We start from the raw sequence: 18,652 nt of genomic DNA on the forward strand, positions 1-18,652 counted from the left end.
TGACAACATACACAGTACCATTGTAATAGATAACGGAGTTAGAGGTAGTTTTTGGCTACATATAGATTTGAGTGAGAGACTAAATGAAAACACCATTACAGTAGAATTAATGAGAAGAACATTCTACCCCGTGGTCAGTTGGATTTAAGGAATGGAGCAAGGCCAAAGCATCCATGGACAAAGGTAGAGCTTTCTCTCTCCAGGGAGCCCAGTATTCCCTCTGGGGACGGAACTACTGAAGGTCAGATTCAATGCTGACCAGGGGCACTCACTCAGGGACCCCAGTGCTGCATAGTCTCATTCAGAGCTGGGCGACCCTAATGACAGAGAACTTTTTGGATTTAGATCCCGCCAGTGTCACAGAATATACTCTGAGGAGTTTGGGGACAAATCCAATATCCTTTCAAACACAAATCAGAATCCTCAAAATATCCTCCCTGTGTGGGAGCAGCTCAGAAAGACTTTCTCTAGTAATAGCCAAGGGTCCAGTTCATCTTCAATGTTTTACCCTTTCAACACTTGCAACAAGACACAACTTTGCAGCCTCCTGTAGGCATTAAGAGGTATTCTGTGGGTGTACACCATCTCACTGTAATAAGGTTCTAGATCATTTTACAGGGCAAAAAAACCTCAAGACAGTAAGAGGAAAGATGCCACTATCTAAAACACAACGTTTTGGGGGAGCTTTAAAATATATTCTTGTTAAGTGTTGGTGTGGATGTGGAGAAAAAAGAACTCTCGTGCACTGCCGGTGTGAATGCACACTGGTGCAGCCACCTTGGAAAACACTATGGACGTTCCTCAAAAACTTAAAAATGGAATTACCATGTGATCCAGTAATTTCACTATGGGGTATTTATCCAAAGAATATGAAAACAATAATTGGAAAAGATATATGAATCCTATGTTTATTGCAGCATTATTGACAATAGACAAATTATGGAAGAAACCTAGTGTTCATCAACAGAGGAATGGATAAAGAAGATATGGTATATATGCACAATGGAATATTAGCCATAAAAAAGGAGATCTTGCCATTTGCAACAAGGTGGATGGATCTAGAGTGTATAATGCTAAGTGAAATAAGTTAAAGACAAATATATGATTTTGCTCATGCAGAATTTAACAAAACAGAAAAAGAGAGACAAACCAAAGAGCAGACTCTTAACTGTGGAGAATAATGGTTAACAGAGCAGAGCTGGGTGAGGGTATGGGTGAAATAAGTCATGAGGATTAAGAGTACACTTTTCATACTGAGCACTGAGTTAAGAGGAGTTACTATATTGTACACTTGAAAATAATATAGCAGTTTGTTAATTACACTGGAATTGAAATTTTTAAAAAAGTATTCCACTTTGAAAGAAACACTCTCGTTATTCTCCAGTCTAAACACTCATGTCCTTAAATCCTCATGATGAGGTATTTATAAAGTCTTAAATCTTCTCCACCACACAAACTATCCCCGCCAGGATGCATCCTACCTTATGGTCTGCGTCCTTGAACAAGAACAGTGGCACTGAGGTGAGGGAAGTTACAGACTATATTAGCTCAGTGAACAGCACAAATTCACCAAATCAAATAAAATAATACTGAAATGCATTCAGATGCTAAACCTAGTTAGCAAAAATACACATTGTACAACCTGCCATTAATCCTGCTATCAGCCTGGATTTAAAAAAGTAAATAAATAAAAAGAGAAAGCATTCCTTATTGACTAATGAAAGGTAAAAAGTAAAATAATGATGACAACGATGATTAATGGATACAACTAACAGGAAGCAGTTACCAAGTACTGACTAGGTGCCAGATTCTATGCTAAGCACTCAAAATGTTCTGGTGACAACAGTTTATAGCAGGGAAAACTCATGAGCTCAGAGATACACACAAAGGGTGGAGAATAATGAGTTGTCTCTCTGGAAGAGAGAAAGATAATACTTCCCTACACCATTGTAGCCAACTGTGAAAAAAGATGAGAAGACAGAAAGGCTGGAAAGTCTCTCCAAACAGGGGCCACAAACAACATGTCAGCCCCAAGATTCCGAACCCTGACAGTGGCACCAGAGTCAGTGACAGTGCTCGCCAAGTTCAATGTGTGCACTGCTTTCATGGCATTTGCCTCACCTTGTACTATCCTTTACATCATTAACATTTTTCATTAAGATGAGTGACTTCTTTTAAGCTGAATTTCAAAGAAATTTGATATTGCTACTATTCTAGACATCTAGAAGATGTCTATCCACCTTTGAGAAACTCCTTGAGCTGTCTTCCAGCCACCAGTGACTCTTATGAGGTAGGCAAATGTCAAGACTATATATGAGGATGGGTGTTAGAGCTAAAGTGGCAGTGATTTCTACAAGTTTATATAAAAATTAAAACACATCAGTGAATACTATCACGACTGGATTGGAAAGACAATCTGAATTTTAGTGCTGGATAGAACATATGAGATTATCCACCCTTCCCCCACATTGTGGTACAAATTACCTACTAAGGATCACTTGGATTCCAGGTGACAGCAGGAAGCTTGCAGGATCTGGCTTGTAACACAGTACTAGGAACTTCTTCACCTCAAGAATTTAGTCAAGCAAGAACATATGGGAGGTTGGTGTAGAGTTAAGGAAGCCAAATGCAAAATACAACAAAACCCCTGAGTTCATGGGAACTCAGCTGTGTGGGTGTCTCCTCACCAAGCAATTCTGACATCCTGAGGACAAGCTCTTATTTCCAGAATGCCAGACCCAGCAAGCTGGCTTTACTCCTACAGCAGAAACTCAAGGACTTTAAGGACTAGTTCAGTAGGCTCATCTTATAGATATCACTCTTGTTTTTACTTTATCTTTTCCATTACAGAAAAAAAAATTAATTCAGACAAAGATAAGACATTTAGCTATAGCCATAATTTCAGTATCAGAGATAGCTATTGTTGACATCTGATTAATCTCCTTCCAGGCACTTTCCCGTAAACACATGGAAATACCACACAAACATAACATTACAAACACTGCTTTGTTACCTTTCCTCCCACTTAATAGCATGCAATTTTCCCTATAGGTGTATTATGCCTAACCAGCCACCCAACCAGGGGATGCTGTTGCTGAAGAAACACTGACTTCTGTCTGTTTATGAATCCACATCACCACAGTAGGATAAGAGAGATTGTGGATGGTCATCAGTAACCATGCCTCACTGCCATTAGCCACTCTGTGTCTTTCTCTCTTTCTTGTTTGGCTCTTTGGACCTTCTCTCTTGGAGACCTTACACTCATTTGGTTCTAGCCATGTTCTTTCCCTCTCTCTCTCTCACCACATGCTACGTTTCTTTTGTTCACTGTTAATATGGTTGCACTGGAGTTTTATATTGTTTAGACATGAGTTACAAACAGATTATTTTCCCCACAATGATACATTCAGCATTGATGGAAGAATCCTGGGCAAGCGAGAAGGGCTGGCTAAATACGCTGAGTGAGCTGAGTAGTCAGCTAGGAGGACTTGCTCCATAAGTGGTTCTTTAGATGCAATGAGGCAAGACTGCACCTCGAATTTGAAGTGGAAACCTGACAGACAACCGAAGATTGGTTCTCACCAGGCTGGAAATCACATTCCCTGTGAGTAAGAGGACAAGATCTAGATTATAGAAACAGGTTGTGAGAGCCCTTCCCAGAGATTTCATGGAAGCTTGGAAACTTGTTGCTAAGAAAAGAAGAAACTACAAAAGTTGTCAAGAGGCTTGGAGAAGCTAGATGCTGATACAGAGGGTGATATCAGATTTCTCTCGCAGTTTTTTAAGGTAATGAATACACACACATGGAGAGATCAAAATAATCTACTAAGCTACCACTTATGTTCCTTTAGTCATATTACTCCCTGCTACACACACACACACAACCTACAGTTAGGGCAAATACACTACTAAGGCCAATAAATATAAATGGACTAAATTTATCATTTAAAAGAATTACTTCTTGCTATATGCATTTTACAAGACTCATTTATAACATAACAAGAATGAAAAGGTTGAAAGTGGAAAAACATTCCAGGCAAAAACTGACCAAAAAGGAAAAAAATATGGTATTAATACTAGATAAAACTGACTCAATAGAATGTAAAATCTAATTGTTTGTGTTTCACATTTAACAATTTATCCTCTAAAACTATCTTCTTTTGGGGGCACCTGGGTGGCTCAGTTGGTTAAGCCTCTGCCTTCAGCTCAGGTCATGATCTCAGGGTCCTGGGATTGAGTCCCACATCAAGCTCTCTGCTCTATCAGGGAGCCTGCTTCCCCCTCTCTCTCTGCCTGCCTCTCTGCCTACTTGTGATCTCTCTGTGTCAAATAAATAAATAAAATCTTAAAAAAAAAAAAAAAACCTATCTTCTTTTGTTCCCCGTTTAGATATCTGCAAAGACATTCTAAGGATACATATGTATATAAACATCATATATACTCTACTTTTCAATCACTAAAAAGAACATCTTTATTGCGGCATCTGGGTGGCTCAGTTGACTAAGCATCTGCCCTTGGCTTAGGTCATGATCCCAAGGTACTGGGATCAAGGCCTGAGTCTTGTCCCTGTCCAGTGGGGAGTCTACTTCTCACTTCCCACTGTCTCTCCCCACTAACCCTTTCAGGTTCTCTCTCGCTCTCTCGCTCACTCTCTCTCAAATAAATAAATAAAATCTTAAAAAAAAACAAAAGGAAGAACATCTTCATTGGTTATTCAGAGATGGTTCATATTCTATTCTCCAAATTGCCTTTTCTTTGCAGTCTGATGCATACACACAGAATCTGCATGCTGCCCACGGCTGGCGCACGGTGCGTATAAAGATAAAACACCCACTCCTGGCCTTGATGCGACAGTGCCACACATTGTAATTATTTGCATGATAAAATGAAAAACTGTAACTCCTTATCAAACTCTTGTTTATCAAGGCACAAAATGCCAAGTTATATGAGGTCAAAGCAATCATTTCTCTCCCCGGATACAATATTTGAAAATATACCTCTTTAACAATGCATGAAAGTTACGACCAACTTCCATCTAAGCTCTTCTTAAACCACTGTACAAATTCATCTCTTGACATGCACTTATTATAGGTTCCATGCTAAGAACTTACTCTTGGGATTCCTGACATCCACCTATAATGGTCATCCTGTTGAATTAGACATTATAAGGCTACAAGGTTCTCAGATGGCTATCAGAATAAATGACTCTGTCAACCTTTAGTGTCAACATACTACAAAAGGCAAAATTCTTACTCTCAATTCCCAATTGGCAATTCATAATTCTCAAGCCCTGAATAAACTTCTTATCAGTGTTAAGAAAACAGTAGAAGGAAATAATATGAAACTCATACTATCTGGAGAGAGGGGAAATCCCAGATATTGTTTAATATCATACACAAATGTCAAAAAAAACCAGTTAACAAACTTTAAGAAATACTGAATCCAAGTGACAAACCTAGCTTCTGTTAAAAAATACTGGAGTTAGTATTCCATCTTACAAGGCAGAAAATAAAATATAACTGAAAAACTGGGACCCAAAAGACCATTCTTAAATTTCCCTAAACATATAACAATGTGCATGAAAAACAGAAGAGTCTTCATGAACTCCTTGAATATTAAGTTCCAAGCAGGACATCATGACTTAGAACCATAGCCTTGAAAAGACAAATATAAGGACTCACTTCTAAAGACTTTTTGAAATGCTTTAAGGATATATATTTAATTCCACAGCAAGTTTGTTAAATTTGGCAGAATTTACCCCACCCTACACATAAAGGGAAGTAAAAAGATTATGTAACACATTCAAGATTATATAATTGTTCAACATTTTTAACCTAAATAACAGTTCTAACTCACTGAAATGACTCAGTGAAACGATAAAATTGCTTATAGCAGGGGCATTTAAACTTCTTCTTAAAGGGCCAGAAAGTAAATATCTTGGGCTTGTGGGCCACGTGTTCTCAGTCAGAGCTACTCAACACTACCACTGTGGCATGAAGGCAATTTTAGATCATAATGAATGAACATAGCTGTGTTCCAATAAAACTTTACTTATAAAAACAGGTAGCCAGCCCCCAAGCTATAGTTTGCAGATCCCTGATGCACAGAATCACTTTCAGGCTTAGATAATCTTTGACCTATAGGGAGATTCTAACAATGGAAAAATAAGATGAAGTTAAACCACATAAGCCTTTCAACTTTAATAAAGGAACTCACCATGATCTAAGAAAATATGACTGATACAGTAGTTATGGGTCTTTGTTCCAATTTATGCCCTTCTACACAGGGACGCAATTCTACTGGAGACCCCACATGAGAGCAGTTGTGTGGCTTAAGAAGAAAAGTGACATTATACAAGTATTTGTAAATGTTTACTTTCCTATTGTTTAGAAGCTACATTTTTACTCTTTAAAAACCTGTCTGCAAAGATAGTCACAAAAAATATATTTAAGATTACTCACCCATATCTTGCCAGAGATACTAAAAAGACCAGCCATTCCAGACATCCTAAAAGAAAAATGAATAAATGAAGAGAAGGAGAACCACTGGTGATGTATATTATGAAAAAACAAGGGGGGGCCTAGGTGGCTCAGTTGGTTGTGTCTGGATCTTGATCTCAGCTCAGGTCTCAATCTCACAGCTATGAGCTCAAGCTCTGTGTTGGGCTCCATGCTGGGCGTGAAAACTATTTTAAAAACAAACAAACAAAAAAATAAAATAAAACAAAACAAAAAACCCCCCAAAACCAAAAAACCTCAGGTCACAGGGATCTGCCCCTCCACTTTTTGTAATATTATCCTCTCTCCTGGATTCACTTTCATTCACATAAAGCTTAGATTCATAGTCTTCATTTCAATTCCTCTGTTATAAATATTCAACCCCTCTGGCCCTTTCTCCCTCCATTGTACATACCTGACAAAAAACCCCAACCTTGGGTAGCTGCATGTCTCTGGGGAAAACCACATGACCAGCTGATCGCTCTCCCTTTCCAGTCACAAACCTCAGGGAGCACTCAATACTGTATTGTTTTAGGCTCTACCTGAGATGATAGCTCACGTCTTTTCCCTCTCTTCAGACCTTCCTGCTCAGCTAACAAATACTCCTTGTACATCACTGCAAAATCAGAAGCCACCATGTGATCTCTCTTATCTTCCCACCACCAAATCTGAGCCTGGTGTACACCTGATCCGCCTCCTCCTGTTACAACAGAGAAAGGAGATCTGCCCTAACCACAGCCGAATTCCTCCACTTGTGCCATGGATCCCATCCCTTTGGTCTTGTTAATGACTTGGCTCTTTCTGCCATCCCTCTTCCTGCGTTAGCAATTTCTCCCTTTCTGCGGGCTCATTTTCTTCTGCACGAAAACATGTTCTACCTTCTCTTTCTTTTAAAAAGTGCATTCTTGGACCTTACATGGCTCTCCAGCTTCACAAACTTCTCCAAAGAGTAGTCTGTGCTTACTGTTTCTTCTTCCTCACTATACCTTTAACAGGTACAGTGCAACAGCCTCTGATTGTCTCACCTCATCCATTGGTGCCTTCTCCAGCCTCTCCTCCTAAGAGTCATCTTCTAATTGTATGCACTGATACATCCAAGTTCCAAACCAAGGCCGCAGACCTGTATGATCCTGCTCCTGCCTGCCTCTCGTTCTTAGTGTACACCGCTCCCCCTCCCTTTCTCTGTGCTCAATGTTACCCATCTTTCTGCTCTTCAGTACCATGAGCTCTTTCCCAGTGGGGGCCTATAACCGTGATATCCCCATTGTCGGAAATACTCCTCCCTACCCTCTTTACCCAGCTAGGTCATTCTCTCCTTCAGTTCTCTCTGCTGCTCCAACTCTCATCCAATAGAGGCCCATGCCTCCTGCCTTACTAAAGATCTGTCTGTTTTTAACAGTAGTTACCCAGATTAAGATTCTTCATATCCCTAGTTTTTTTTTCCCCTTAATCTGCCTTAATTTAAGTTACCTAAAGAGAGCAGAGGGACCAACTCTGTCTTGTTGAATATCTAGCACCCAGAGCAGCATTTGGCATAAAACCAGTGCTCAAATATTTGTAAAATGAAACACCAGAGGTGAGGTGCTTTATTTTTTTTTTAAGATTTTATCTATTTATCTGAAAGATAAAAAAAGCACAAGTAGGATGAGGGGCAGAGGGAGAAGCAGACTCCCCACCCAGCAGGGAGCCCGATACAGATTTTGATCCCAGGACCCCAGGATCATGACCTAAGCCAAGGCAGATGCTTAAACGACTGAGCCACCCAGGCACCCTAGTGAGCTGCTTTTAGAGTAAGCTCTAGATTTCCTGGCTATTACACAAATGCTACTGGATGATTTATTCCTTAAATATTGCATACGTTGATTCTATTTCAACAGGGATATTCCCTATTCTTATATATACTAATATAAACAACTACAATTATGACAATTCATTCTAAATTAAAACCAACTGTTAAAAAAGTTTGTATGGTTTGGCCTTATCTACCTCACCAATAATTACACAGTTTGACCTCACGGACAAAAGTTACCTTCATCTGTGTTCTACTAGGCAGCTAAAGACACCATAGGTTTTATTTTCCACATAAATACAAGAGCAATTCCTTCATAAACTATAATTCAAGAAAGAGTTAACTCTTCTATCTTATCAATAATTTAAACAGAAGAAAGAATAGCAAATGTTATTCAATATCATATTTTATAAAGAGAAAATAGTTAATATGGCTTAGTACAAAAGTTGGAGGAAAGGCTTTTGTAACCTACCTGAGTCTGGATACCTAATTCCCAGCTAGTAACTACTAGCTGAAACATGTGGGTCATAAAACCATTGGCCAAACATGGTCATGTACAGTCTGGGTAATCAGAACTGAATATGAAGAAAAATTTAGACTTGCAAGGCCTATGGGCTGTTTAAGTTAATATCTCTCATTTTATAAATAATACTTTGTCATAAGAAAAATAACAAGTTACATCAAAGAAGCTGGGGATTTCCAGCCAGTCAGAGGCTCCACTGATTGCCATTTCTTCTCTAAGATATAATTTTGCAGGTCTTCATAGACTCCTGGGCCACGGTAACGGCGGAATATCCCATCCTTTGCACTATAAATTAGAAAAACAAATGGAGAATAAATCCATTAAAATAACAAGTGTTACAGATAATAAAAATTAAAACAAATACTAGTTTTACATGTGACCTTCACTTTGAATTTTCACTTGGCTCAACTGAAGAAAAAAAATATAGTTAGGCATAAATATTAATCTATTACAGATTAGAAATTCCAAAACTGCAGGCATTACGTATTTTACTTTTATCACTGCACAATTTAGGACCATAAGCAAAGTTCTTGGCAGCATCTAATCTACCAAGTTACTTTTTATTATTTTTGCTATCAATTATTTCAATTTTTCTCTTACAGTGGCAAAAGAGCAATTGTTATCAAGCTTTAAAAACTTGTATCCAGCTTTCCAAATTTATGTTATTCAAGCTCCCCACCGCCCCGCCTCAATTAACAAAACACCTTGTATTCTCACAGGTCCCTCAGTTTTTCTCTGACTTTCTCACCACAATCCAGCTTCCTGAGGGAAGGTCTGCACTGGCCATTTTCTCCCCATGTATTACTCATTCAGCATTCTTGTGATCGGTGGTTCTGCTTCTACAACTCCATAGAAACTGCTAGTACTGGGGGTCTCCAATGGCTCATCAATAACATATCTATAAAGCACTTTTCTGTCATTTTTCTTGGTCTGTCATCGGCACTGTCCACTACTAAACATCTCTTCATTTCTCCTTTCCATTGGCTTTTATGACATGAGCTCCCCTGGCTTCTTATTACCCCTACCACCCCTGCTCACTTCCTCACTACCCTGTCTTCCTTTGCAGATGTCCTAATGTTGGTCAACCCCAGGTTCTATCCTTGACCCATTTCTAGTCCTATTGTGCATGTTCTCCCTAGATACATTGCAGTGTTTGTCTACCTCAATGCTGAGGAATCCCCAATACATCTCTCCAGTCGAGATCTTTCTTCTGTACTTGAGATCCTGAAATCTAACTATTACTTAAACTTCTCCACTTGGAATTAACAGGCACTTCACTTTCTTCTCCATCCTGGCCTCTATCTTCCAAACTTCATCTTATTCTAATGGCTCCTCAATAGCTTTTATGAGTTCTACATGGCCCATTGGTAGTCATTATAGGCTCTTCCTTCCTTATTGCTAAGTAGTCACATGTCCCAGTGATCCCACCTCCTAAGTATCTTCCCTTTTCTCTTCCCCCATCACTACCTGAGCCTCACTAGCCTTATCACCCAAGATGATCCAACTGCATCCTATGGGCCAAAACCAGTTACAGTCCTCAGAAGGTATCTCATTTTCTCCCAGCTTTCTCCATGACAGCTCCTATATCGGGAAAGGGCTTCTCCACTGTCTGCTTAACTCAATTCCTGCCTTTTGTATTATCAGAGAAATCTTCTTTGACACTCCGCACCCCTCCGACTCACTGTCTGACATTAGGTAGATTTCCCCTGCTGTACTCCAGGTTCCCTTCTCTTATACCAGCTATCATTCACTGCACACCAGTGCACACTCTCTTCAAATGTTCAACTGAATAAGCAATGGTTATGGAAAACAACTTAGAATTCCTGATACTGTTTTCAAACTTCTTCTAATGTTCTTAAGTTTCTAATCAGAAAATTATTTAAACTTACTGAAAAAATGCTGGGAGAGTAGTGACAAAGAAGCGGCCACTCAAACCTACAAGAGGCATAAAAAAAAAAAAAAAAAGTTTCAAGTCAAATTCAGACTACCCCAAGCACCTGATTTATGTTGTAAGAACAAGCAGCCTTGAGCTTGTTTTCATGGCCACATTAAAATTGTTCCATTTATTTAATCATATTTACCTCTTTTCTTTTTACTTGAAGAAACTGTATTTTTATCCATTTTTATTTACCTACCACTTTCTGGTTACTGACATATAATTTGCTTATTTTTTATGTATTGCACTAAAGTTTTCTGGCTTGTGCATTGCTTAGAATAGTATGGCGGCTGAAAGGACAGGTTGTAGAGTCATGCAATCTGGGTTAAATACTAAATTCTCCAGTTACTAGCTTTGTGACCATAAATACATTACTTAACCTTTCTGTAAAATGGGTATATGAAAGCCTGCCTGAATCATTCTGAAGCGAGATTAGATCAGTTACAGGTGTAAAAAGAATGAAGAGTATGAAATAATAAGATCATGTATAATCTTTTCACACTTAGAAAATTTGTTAATTTCTGTCAAGGAAGCCTATCTATGTTAAAAAGATTTTTTTCAACTTGTCTCAGCAAACCTTTACTGAACAATAACCACATATCAAGGGCTATGCTAGGTACATGTGAAGATAAGGATAAATAAAACCCTTAGTCATTCATCAAATATTTACTAAGCAACTTCTTTGTTCCAGGGACTGTGACAATGGCTCAAGACATACAAAGCAAAAATACAATTTTTGTTTTTACAGAAGTTAAAACGTGCAATCTTTGTTTTTACAGAAGTTATAGTCTAGTGGCAGAGGGGGAGAATTTAATCAAATGATCATGACCAGAAACAGAGATGGATGATATCAGGGAAAGGGGCATGCAACAAAAACCTGCATGACACCAGGAGTAAAGAACAGATCTCTGCTCTTTACTATTAACTAAATAATATTTATGTGGGCACCAAGAGTGAGTCATTCTAGTTCTGGCAAAAAGAAGGAAAGCTAAAGGATCCTCCTGGCCCACATGAAAACATGCAGAGATAACATTTTCACATTTCTCATCATTTCTGCCTTTCCCACTTAAGAACAATCTAGACAAAATCAATCCCTAGTTAAATAAAGTGGCTCAAATTTTACATCTCTGCGATGACTTGCTGTTTGCAATATTGAAGGTGTATTTTTAATAACAAGGAATGTTTGCTTATACTCATTTTATAAAGTAAATCTATACTCAGAAAAATAATTTATTGATTGATGATGATGAGTCTTCCCAAAGAAGCATTCTCTATTTTTTCTCATATCCAAGCAATTAACTTTAAACACCTGTATGGCACCTAAAAGCAAACACAGTATTCTGAAGGCAGTAATAGCCAATACTACAAATAGAAAAATAAACTTCACATTTATGATTGTACATTTTTCTAAAGGTTGTACTGGCAGGAACAGAAACAAAAGTGATCCGAGAAGTCAGCTGAGGATTGGAATAAGCATCTCTGTCTACAGGTCATTCTCACCTCTAACAGGCTTGGAATTCCGCTCTACCAAGGAACAAAGGCATCTTTTGGTATAGTTCCAAATCTAAATTGCCAAGAGAAGGAGTACTGGTAACCTTAAAGGCTTGAAAATTATTATATGTTTTGCTAATTACAGATAGTTTCATATCCCACTTTTTTCCTAGCTACAGATTTTTATGACTGCCCTAAATCTTAAAGGACACTCACAGTGTTAGGGAATTATGCTTTATTTACAATGGACTTCTAAAATGGAAGGCACAGGGGTGCCTGGATGGTGTAGTCATTTAAGCATTTGACTCTTGGTTTTGGTTCAGGCTGTGATCTCAGGGTTATGAGACTGAGCCCCACATCAGGCTATGCATTCAGTGTGGAGTCTGCTGGAGTTTCTCCATCTCCTTCTGCCCCTCTCCCTGCTCAAGCTCTGTAAATAAATAAATAAATAAATAAAATCTTAAAAAAATTAAAAATCCTTCATATGTTCTTGGTCAGTAAATTTAAACTATCAGTTTTCTCATTAATGGGCATCGTAATTTCTATCTCACTAATTTTTAGTATTAAATGATTTTATATTTATAAAGCACATAGGACACAGTATTTGACATAGAATAAGTACTAAATACAGTGTAGTGAATATGTTCTTTAAGGCTCTGGCTCAAAGTTGGAATAAAGTGGGATGTAATAAAGTAATTTAGTGTCAAGTGTTTTGGAAATCATACATTATTTTGGAGAACATATTTTTACAAATAAATGTGCCCATGAAAAGATAAATACAGAGGAAATAAGAAAGAAAACACAGTGATATATATATATAGTCTCTGAGAGTCTACTTTTCTGGTTCAGACTAAAAGGACGCTCATTGCCAAAACTATTAGAATAAAGGGTATGAGAACTTTATGGCTCTTGATATGAATTGCTGTGCTTTTTTCCATGACTGCTGTATCAATTTATAAGACCATCAATTAAGGTTCATTTAAAATAAAGATTATTAATAAATTATAATTCTCAAAACTTATTTATGTTTATTTCTTCTAATGAAAACCCATGCAGAATACTAATAATAATATCGCAGCATCTTATGCAGATATGAATTCAATTTGAATGATACTGGAATAATACACTGTCACTAAGGATATCTTCAGGATAATCAACAACAAAACCAAGAATAACCAAAGTAGCCCTTAGACTATGACACACTACTAAGTCCTTTGAAGATTGACACCCCAGGAAATTCACCTCAAATAAATGTCATTTCTGAGAGGCTAACAAAAGTTAGAAAGCTTTGGGTTTCATGTCACTGCTCCAAAAAATGTGTTCTAACCTTTAATACTGATGCTGCTATCAAAGGAGGCTCTCATTACCTGAAAAGTTAAAACATTACCAACTTGGAACAAAGAAGCACCATCTGAGGTTGTGGGCTTTAAGGTCAAGGTCTAAAAAAAGGCAAGCATGGATCTCAGCAAAGGATTACAACAGAGGGCAGCAGCTCATGTCAAGGTTGGCATAATGATTCACTGCAAGAAACCTCACCAAGTGTAGAAGAAACAAGTACATACTTAAACTTCAACTGAAAGAGATTAAGTTTGACCACAAGGTCTCCCAGCATTTCTGCGTATCTTTTTTACTTTAAGGGAAACTTCTACTTTAAAATGAGGACTGCAACATAAAAAGGGCATTAATCCAAAATGCAGGGCAAAATTTAATTTAAATTTAATTTAATTTAATCTAGCTTATCTTAAACATGTAAAGCAAAAGAAAGAAAAGAATTAAAAGATAAGAGAAAGAAAAATGTACCAGGGAACTATATTTTGATATGTAAAAACACAACAGAAATGATTTAAGTTCAATACTTTAAAAATGGGGATAGCTGCTAGCTTTTGTTCTACCGTTATTAGCTGTGTTGCTTTGGGCATGTTACATAACCCCTCTGAGCCTCAGTTTTCTGAGTAATATAAACAGTCCTTCCTAGCATTGTTATGAAACTAAAATGTGTGTAAGTCCCTAACACAACTACAGGCTGAAGTAAATGCTTAATTAAATATAAGTTATTATCACCAAAAAAGTAGCAGAAGGAAAGCAGCGAAAAAAAGTAGAACTAGCCTTACCTTTTGAGACTGAAATAAAGTTGTCAGTTTTATACAAAAGGCTAATTTTTACAATTATAAAATTAAAATATGAACACTAACTGAAACACAGTAAACTAAGTTGGATTTTGCAACGAATTCGTGATTTAAACACAATGTTTATTCCTGGCTATGGTAGGAATCTGTAAACCAGGTAAACCCTCTGGTCCAGTGAACTAGCCATCACCCATGTGTGCTCTAGGAGCAGCTGCTGTTTTCCTGTCCTTGACAGCTAAGCTCATCTGCATGGAACAGAAGGTTCAAATACATGCTCATTACATTTAATTTCTCAGAAAACACACAACTGATATATCACCTGGTCGATGCAATAAGCAGGCAACACCATGTAATCTAACTTAAGGACTTTCCTTTCCTTGACGTCTACATCTCAGCTGTAAAATACAAAGTGTAATCCCTAATCTTTATAATTCTGAAAATTTATTTTCTGTTCAAAATACCTAAAAAAATCTCTTGTGAGATATGCCAATGGAAGAGTTACAAGCATAACTAAAGACTATGCAGAAACACTTCAAGAACTCTTGCTTTCACTTCTTTTTAAAGTTTACTTGCAGGGAAAAGACATGAAATTATGCCTTACTAGCACTCATTGGCAAGGCAGTCCTAATGAAAGAATATAGTAATGGAGATCCATAACCAAATAGAAATCGGTATACAGAAATATCCAGGAAAGTGCGCAATTTGAGGAAAAGTAGTATCATTTCAGTTATTCCCCACTGCTCATTCAGGATGCTAGATTTTGTAAAAGTGAAGTAAATACCCAAAGAGCTTTCAAGAATAGGGACAAGCTGCCCCAAAGACTTGCCAGTGAGTTAATACATATAAGACGCCCTCTCTTCATTTGGCTTCCAGGACCCAGACCCCTCCACCTCCTTCCTACCTCACCAGCTTCTCTTCTTCTGCTGCTGGAACTACATCTCTTCTTCAAAATGTTAGAGTGCCCCGGTTTTCAATCCTCAAAACAACTCTCAATTCCTTCCTCCCCTCCTTTCGAATACCATCTACAAGGATGATCTTCAAATGTACATCACTAGCTCTGGGGTTAAGTAACATGCCCAAAGTAACTAGCTAGTAACTAGTAACTAGTAACTAGTAACATGCCCTAAGTAAATAGCTAATAACGGTAGTACAAAAGCTAGCAGCTATCCCCACTTTTTAAGTATTAAACTTAAATCATTTCAATTGTGTTTTTGCATATCAGAATATAGTTCCCTGGTACATTTTTCTTTCTCTTATCTTTCAATTCTTTTCTTTTCTGGACTTTGTTTCTTCACTATTCCTAAAAAATACTGGACCAAAGATTTTTTCCTCCTTCTTTGATAAAAGTTTCAAATATATATAGTTTACATTTGCATAAATAGCATGAATTAATGATAAATTCATTTTTAAAATATTTCATTATAATAAATTCCTCTCTACATGATCAAAAAAAGCACTCAATCCATTAACAATGGAAAAAATAGCCGTAAATCTACATTTTAGATGGAAAGCCTGTATTCAGTTAGCCTTTAGATCTATGAATCCATCACAAAGCTAATTGTTTAATTCTTTTCATTCAAATCATGCTGTGAGTTCACTGCAGGTATACCAAATGACTGAAACGTGAATAGGCCAGCTGCATTTCTAAGAAACTCATCATAAAATGTGCTTGGTGCTTACTAATTACCAAGGCTTACACCTGATTTTGTTGGACTTAACTACTAAAAGACAAAAACAACTTTACAGCAAAAATATAATTGCAATGACTTGACATCCAAATAGAATAACTCATTCTAACAGCTCAAACCACGAACTGATAAGTATAATTGTCTATCTCTAAACAGCAGATGGGCAGAAGTGGCTTTGATTCAAATGATTAGAAAGGCAGAGGCTTGAGGACTAATGGCTTTAACAGAAACCTCTCTCCAAGGGTTTGTCAGCACATCCAATTTAACAGACACCATCCATTTTATTGTCCAAGTAATTGGTAATGCATTACTTTGTGTGTTTTGGCACTCACGGTTATTACAGAAAAGTAATAGCTGCACCTCCATGCCTTCTTTTTCCCTTGTATAGGGATACACGAGATAGAAATTGAATGTAGACAAGAAAAAAATAACTAATGAAGTTTCAAAAAATCCAAGTTGAAATTTGAATCATAAAAGCCCAACTTCTCTTCTCATTTTGTATGTAATACACAGTTATTTTTGCAAAGATTTTATTTATTTGTCAGAGAAAGAGAGCATGCACAAGCAGGGAGAGCAGCAAGCAGACGGAGAAGCAGGCTCCCCACTGAGCAAAGAGTCTGATACAGCACTCAATCCCAGGACCCTGGGATCATGACCTGAGCGGAAGGCAGACACTTAACTGACCACCCAGGTGTCCCCACACAGTTATTTTTAAATTACAAATAGAAATTGCATCTTTTCTGAATTTAAAAATTTTTATTTCCCTCTTCCTTTTGAAAAATTGTATCATTAAGAGCTAATAAATGTAGATGGAACAACAGAATTAGAAATTCACCATTCTGGAATCCATTATGAAATATTTGATTCAGATAAGATCATCATGAATTTAAATCTCCAAAGTATCACCCCAAAGATTATTCCCTAATCACAAATAGGGTATTTCCTTTATAATAGAGAAGTTTATCCTCATCACCTTAACCAAGTGTTCAAACTCAACAGCATTAATGGTGATAATGTGTGTTCTGAGAGAATACAATTTAAGCCACAGGATCACCTATAAAGTACTCTTACCATTAATTTTTAACCCAAATCATGCTTTTGACCAAAATTCAAGCTTTAACAAAATAGAATAAATTAAATGTTACCATAAAGAAATACGTAGGCAAATCCCTGGTCTGTTCTCTTCAGAGTGTCAATGTCATAATGCCATGAAAAAAAGGAGGGGGGCTATCTTCTAGATTGAGGGAAACTGAAAAGATGTAACTGGGGCACCAGGGTGGCTCAGTCCTTAAGTGTCTATTTTCAGCTCAGGTCATGATCCCAGGGTCCTGGGATCAAGCCCTGTGTTGGGCTCCCCACTGAGTGAGGAGCCTGCTTCTCCCTCTCCCACTCTCCCTGCTTGTGTTCCCTCTCTCACTGTTGTCTCTCTGTGTCAAATAAATAAATTTTTAAAGATTAATTAATTAACTAATTAATTGAAAAGATGTAACTACTTAATTTAGTTGATGAACCTTGGTTAGATCCCGGTTCAAAAAACTATAAAAAAAATGGGAAATATGGAGAAAGATCTTAATATGTTGAAGTATTGATGGTAAAGTATCATGGGGTCTATAATTAATTTTCAAATGATTCAGTAAATTAATAACAACAATATAAATATATATCATACATATGTACATATGTATATACACACACACACATATATATGTAAACACAAACATACATAGACCCAGATATGTCAAAATGCTACCTGTTGACTCTAGCTGGTCAGTTCATGGGTACTCAGTATCCTAGTCTTTCAACTCTCCTATACACTTGAAAAAACAATTAAAAAGTAACAAACTTTTGCATTTAATGTTCAACATGTACAGTACCTGGTTCTTGAGTGACATCTACTTTTCCTACACTGATCTGAAGTATTTCACCGTTCTTTGCAAATGTCTCCCATTCTGAATCAGTCTGCTGGCAGGATGGACACCAAGGAGCATAACTGTAAAAGAAAAATTGTTAGTCAATACAAACATGAAAAAAATCTATAAAGCAAAGTAGAGAAATAGAGCATTTAAATTTAAAAAATAAATTCTTAACTAAAGGGAAAAACAAAAGCAAGCTTTTCTGAAGTTGCTTAATACAGAAAAAGACAGAAGAATACTCCCCCCACAACAGAACATACGAATATCAGTTCCCTGGTGATTTAACAACCAAAGTTTAAGAAGATTTTTATGAATTATTGTAATATATAAAATATTTTACTTCAATGTTATTCTTTTTAATTTTTAATTTTTTTAATAAACATATAATGTATTTTTATTCACAGGTCTGTGAATCACCAGGTTTACACATTTCACAGCACTCATCATAGCACACACCCTCCCCAATGTCCATATCCCCACCACCCTCTCCTGTCCCCCCAGCAACCCTCAGTCTGTTTTTTGAGATTGTGTCTTTTATGGTTTGTCTCCCTCCCAATCCCATCTTCTTCCATTTTTTCTTTTCCTACCCCCTAAGCCCCTCACATTGCATCTCCACTTCCTCATATCAGGGAGGTCATATGATAGTTGTCTTTCTCCAATTGACTTATTTCGCTAAGCATAATACCCTC

At 37.3% G+C, this 18,652-nt stretch overlaps 1 protein-coding gene across 1 annotated transcript in view; it reads right to left on the reverse strand.

Annotated features, from left to right (window-relative positions):
- Positions 1-18,652, reverse strand: part of TMX4 (thioredoxin related transmembrane protein 4) — a 43,054-nt gene that overhangs the window by 12,298 nt on the left and 12,104 nt on the right. Inside the window, exons 2-5 of the mRNA XM_032351386.1 lie at positions 17,925-18,040; positions 10,699-10,744; positions 8,966-9,094; positions 6,462-6,507 (exon numbers count right to left, since the gene is read on the reverse strand). Coding sequence (XP_032207277.1) covers positions 6,462-6,507; positions 8,966-9,094; positions 10,699-10,744; positions 17,925-18,040 — 337 coding nt within the window. The remainder of the gene's footprint in view (positions 1-6,461; positions 6,508-8,965; positions 9,095-10,698; positions 10,745-17,924; positions 18,041-18,652) is intronic.

The sequence above is a fragment of the Mustela erminea genome, chromosome 7, assembly GCF_009829155.1.
Source record: "Mustela erminea isolate mMusErm1 chromosome 7, mMusErm1.Pri, whole genome shotgun sequence".
Lineage (NCBI taxonomy): Eukaryota > Metazoa > Chordata > Mammalia > Carnivora > Mustelidae > Mustela > Mustela erminea.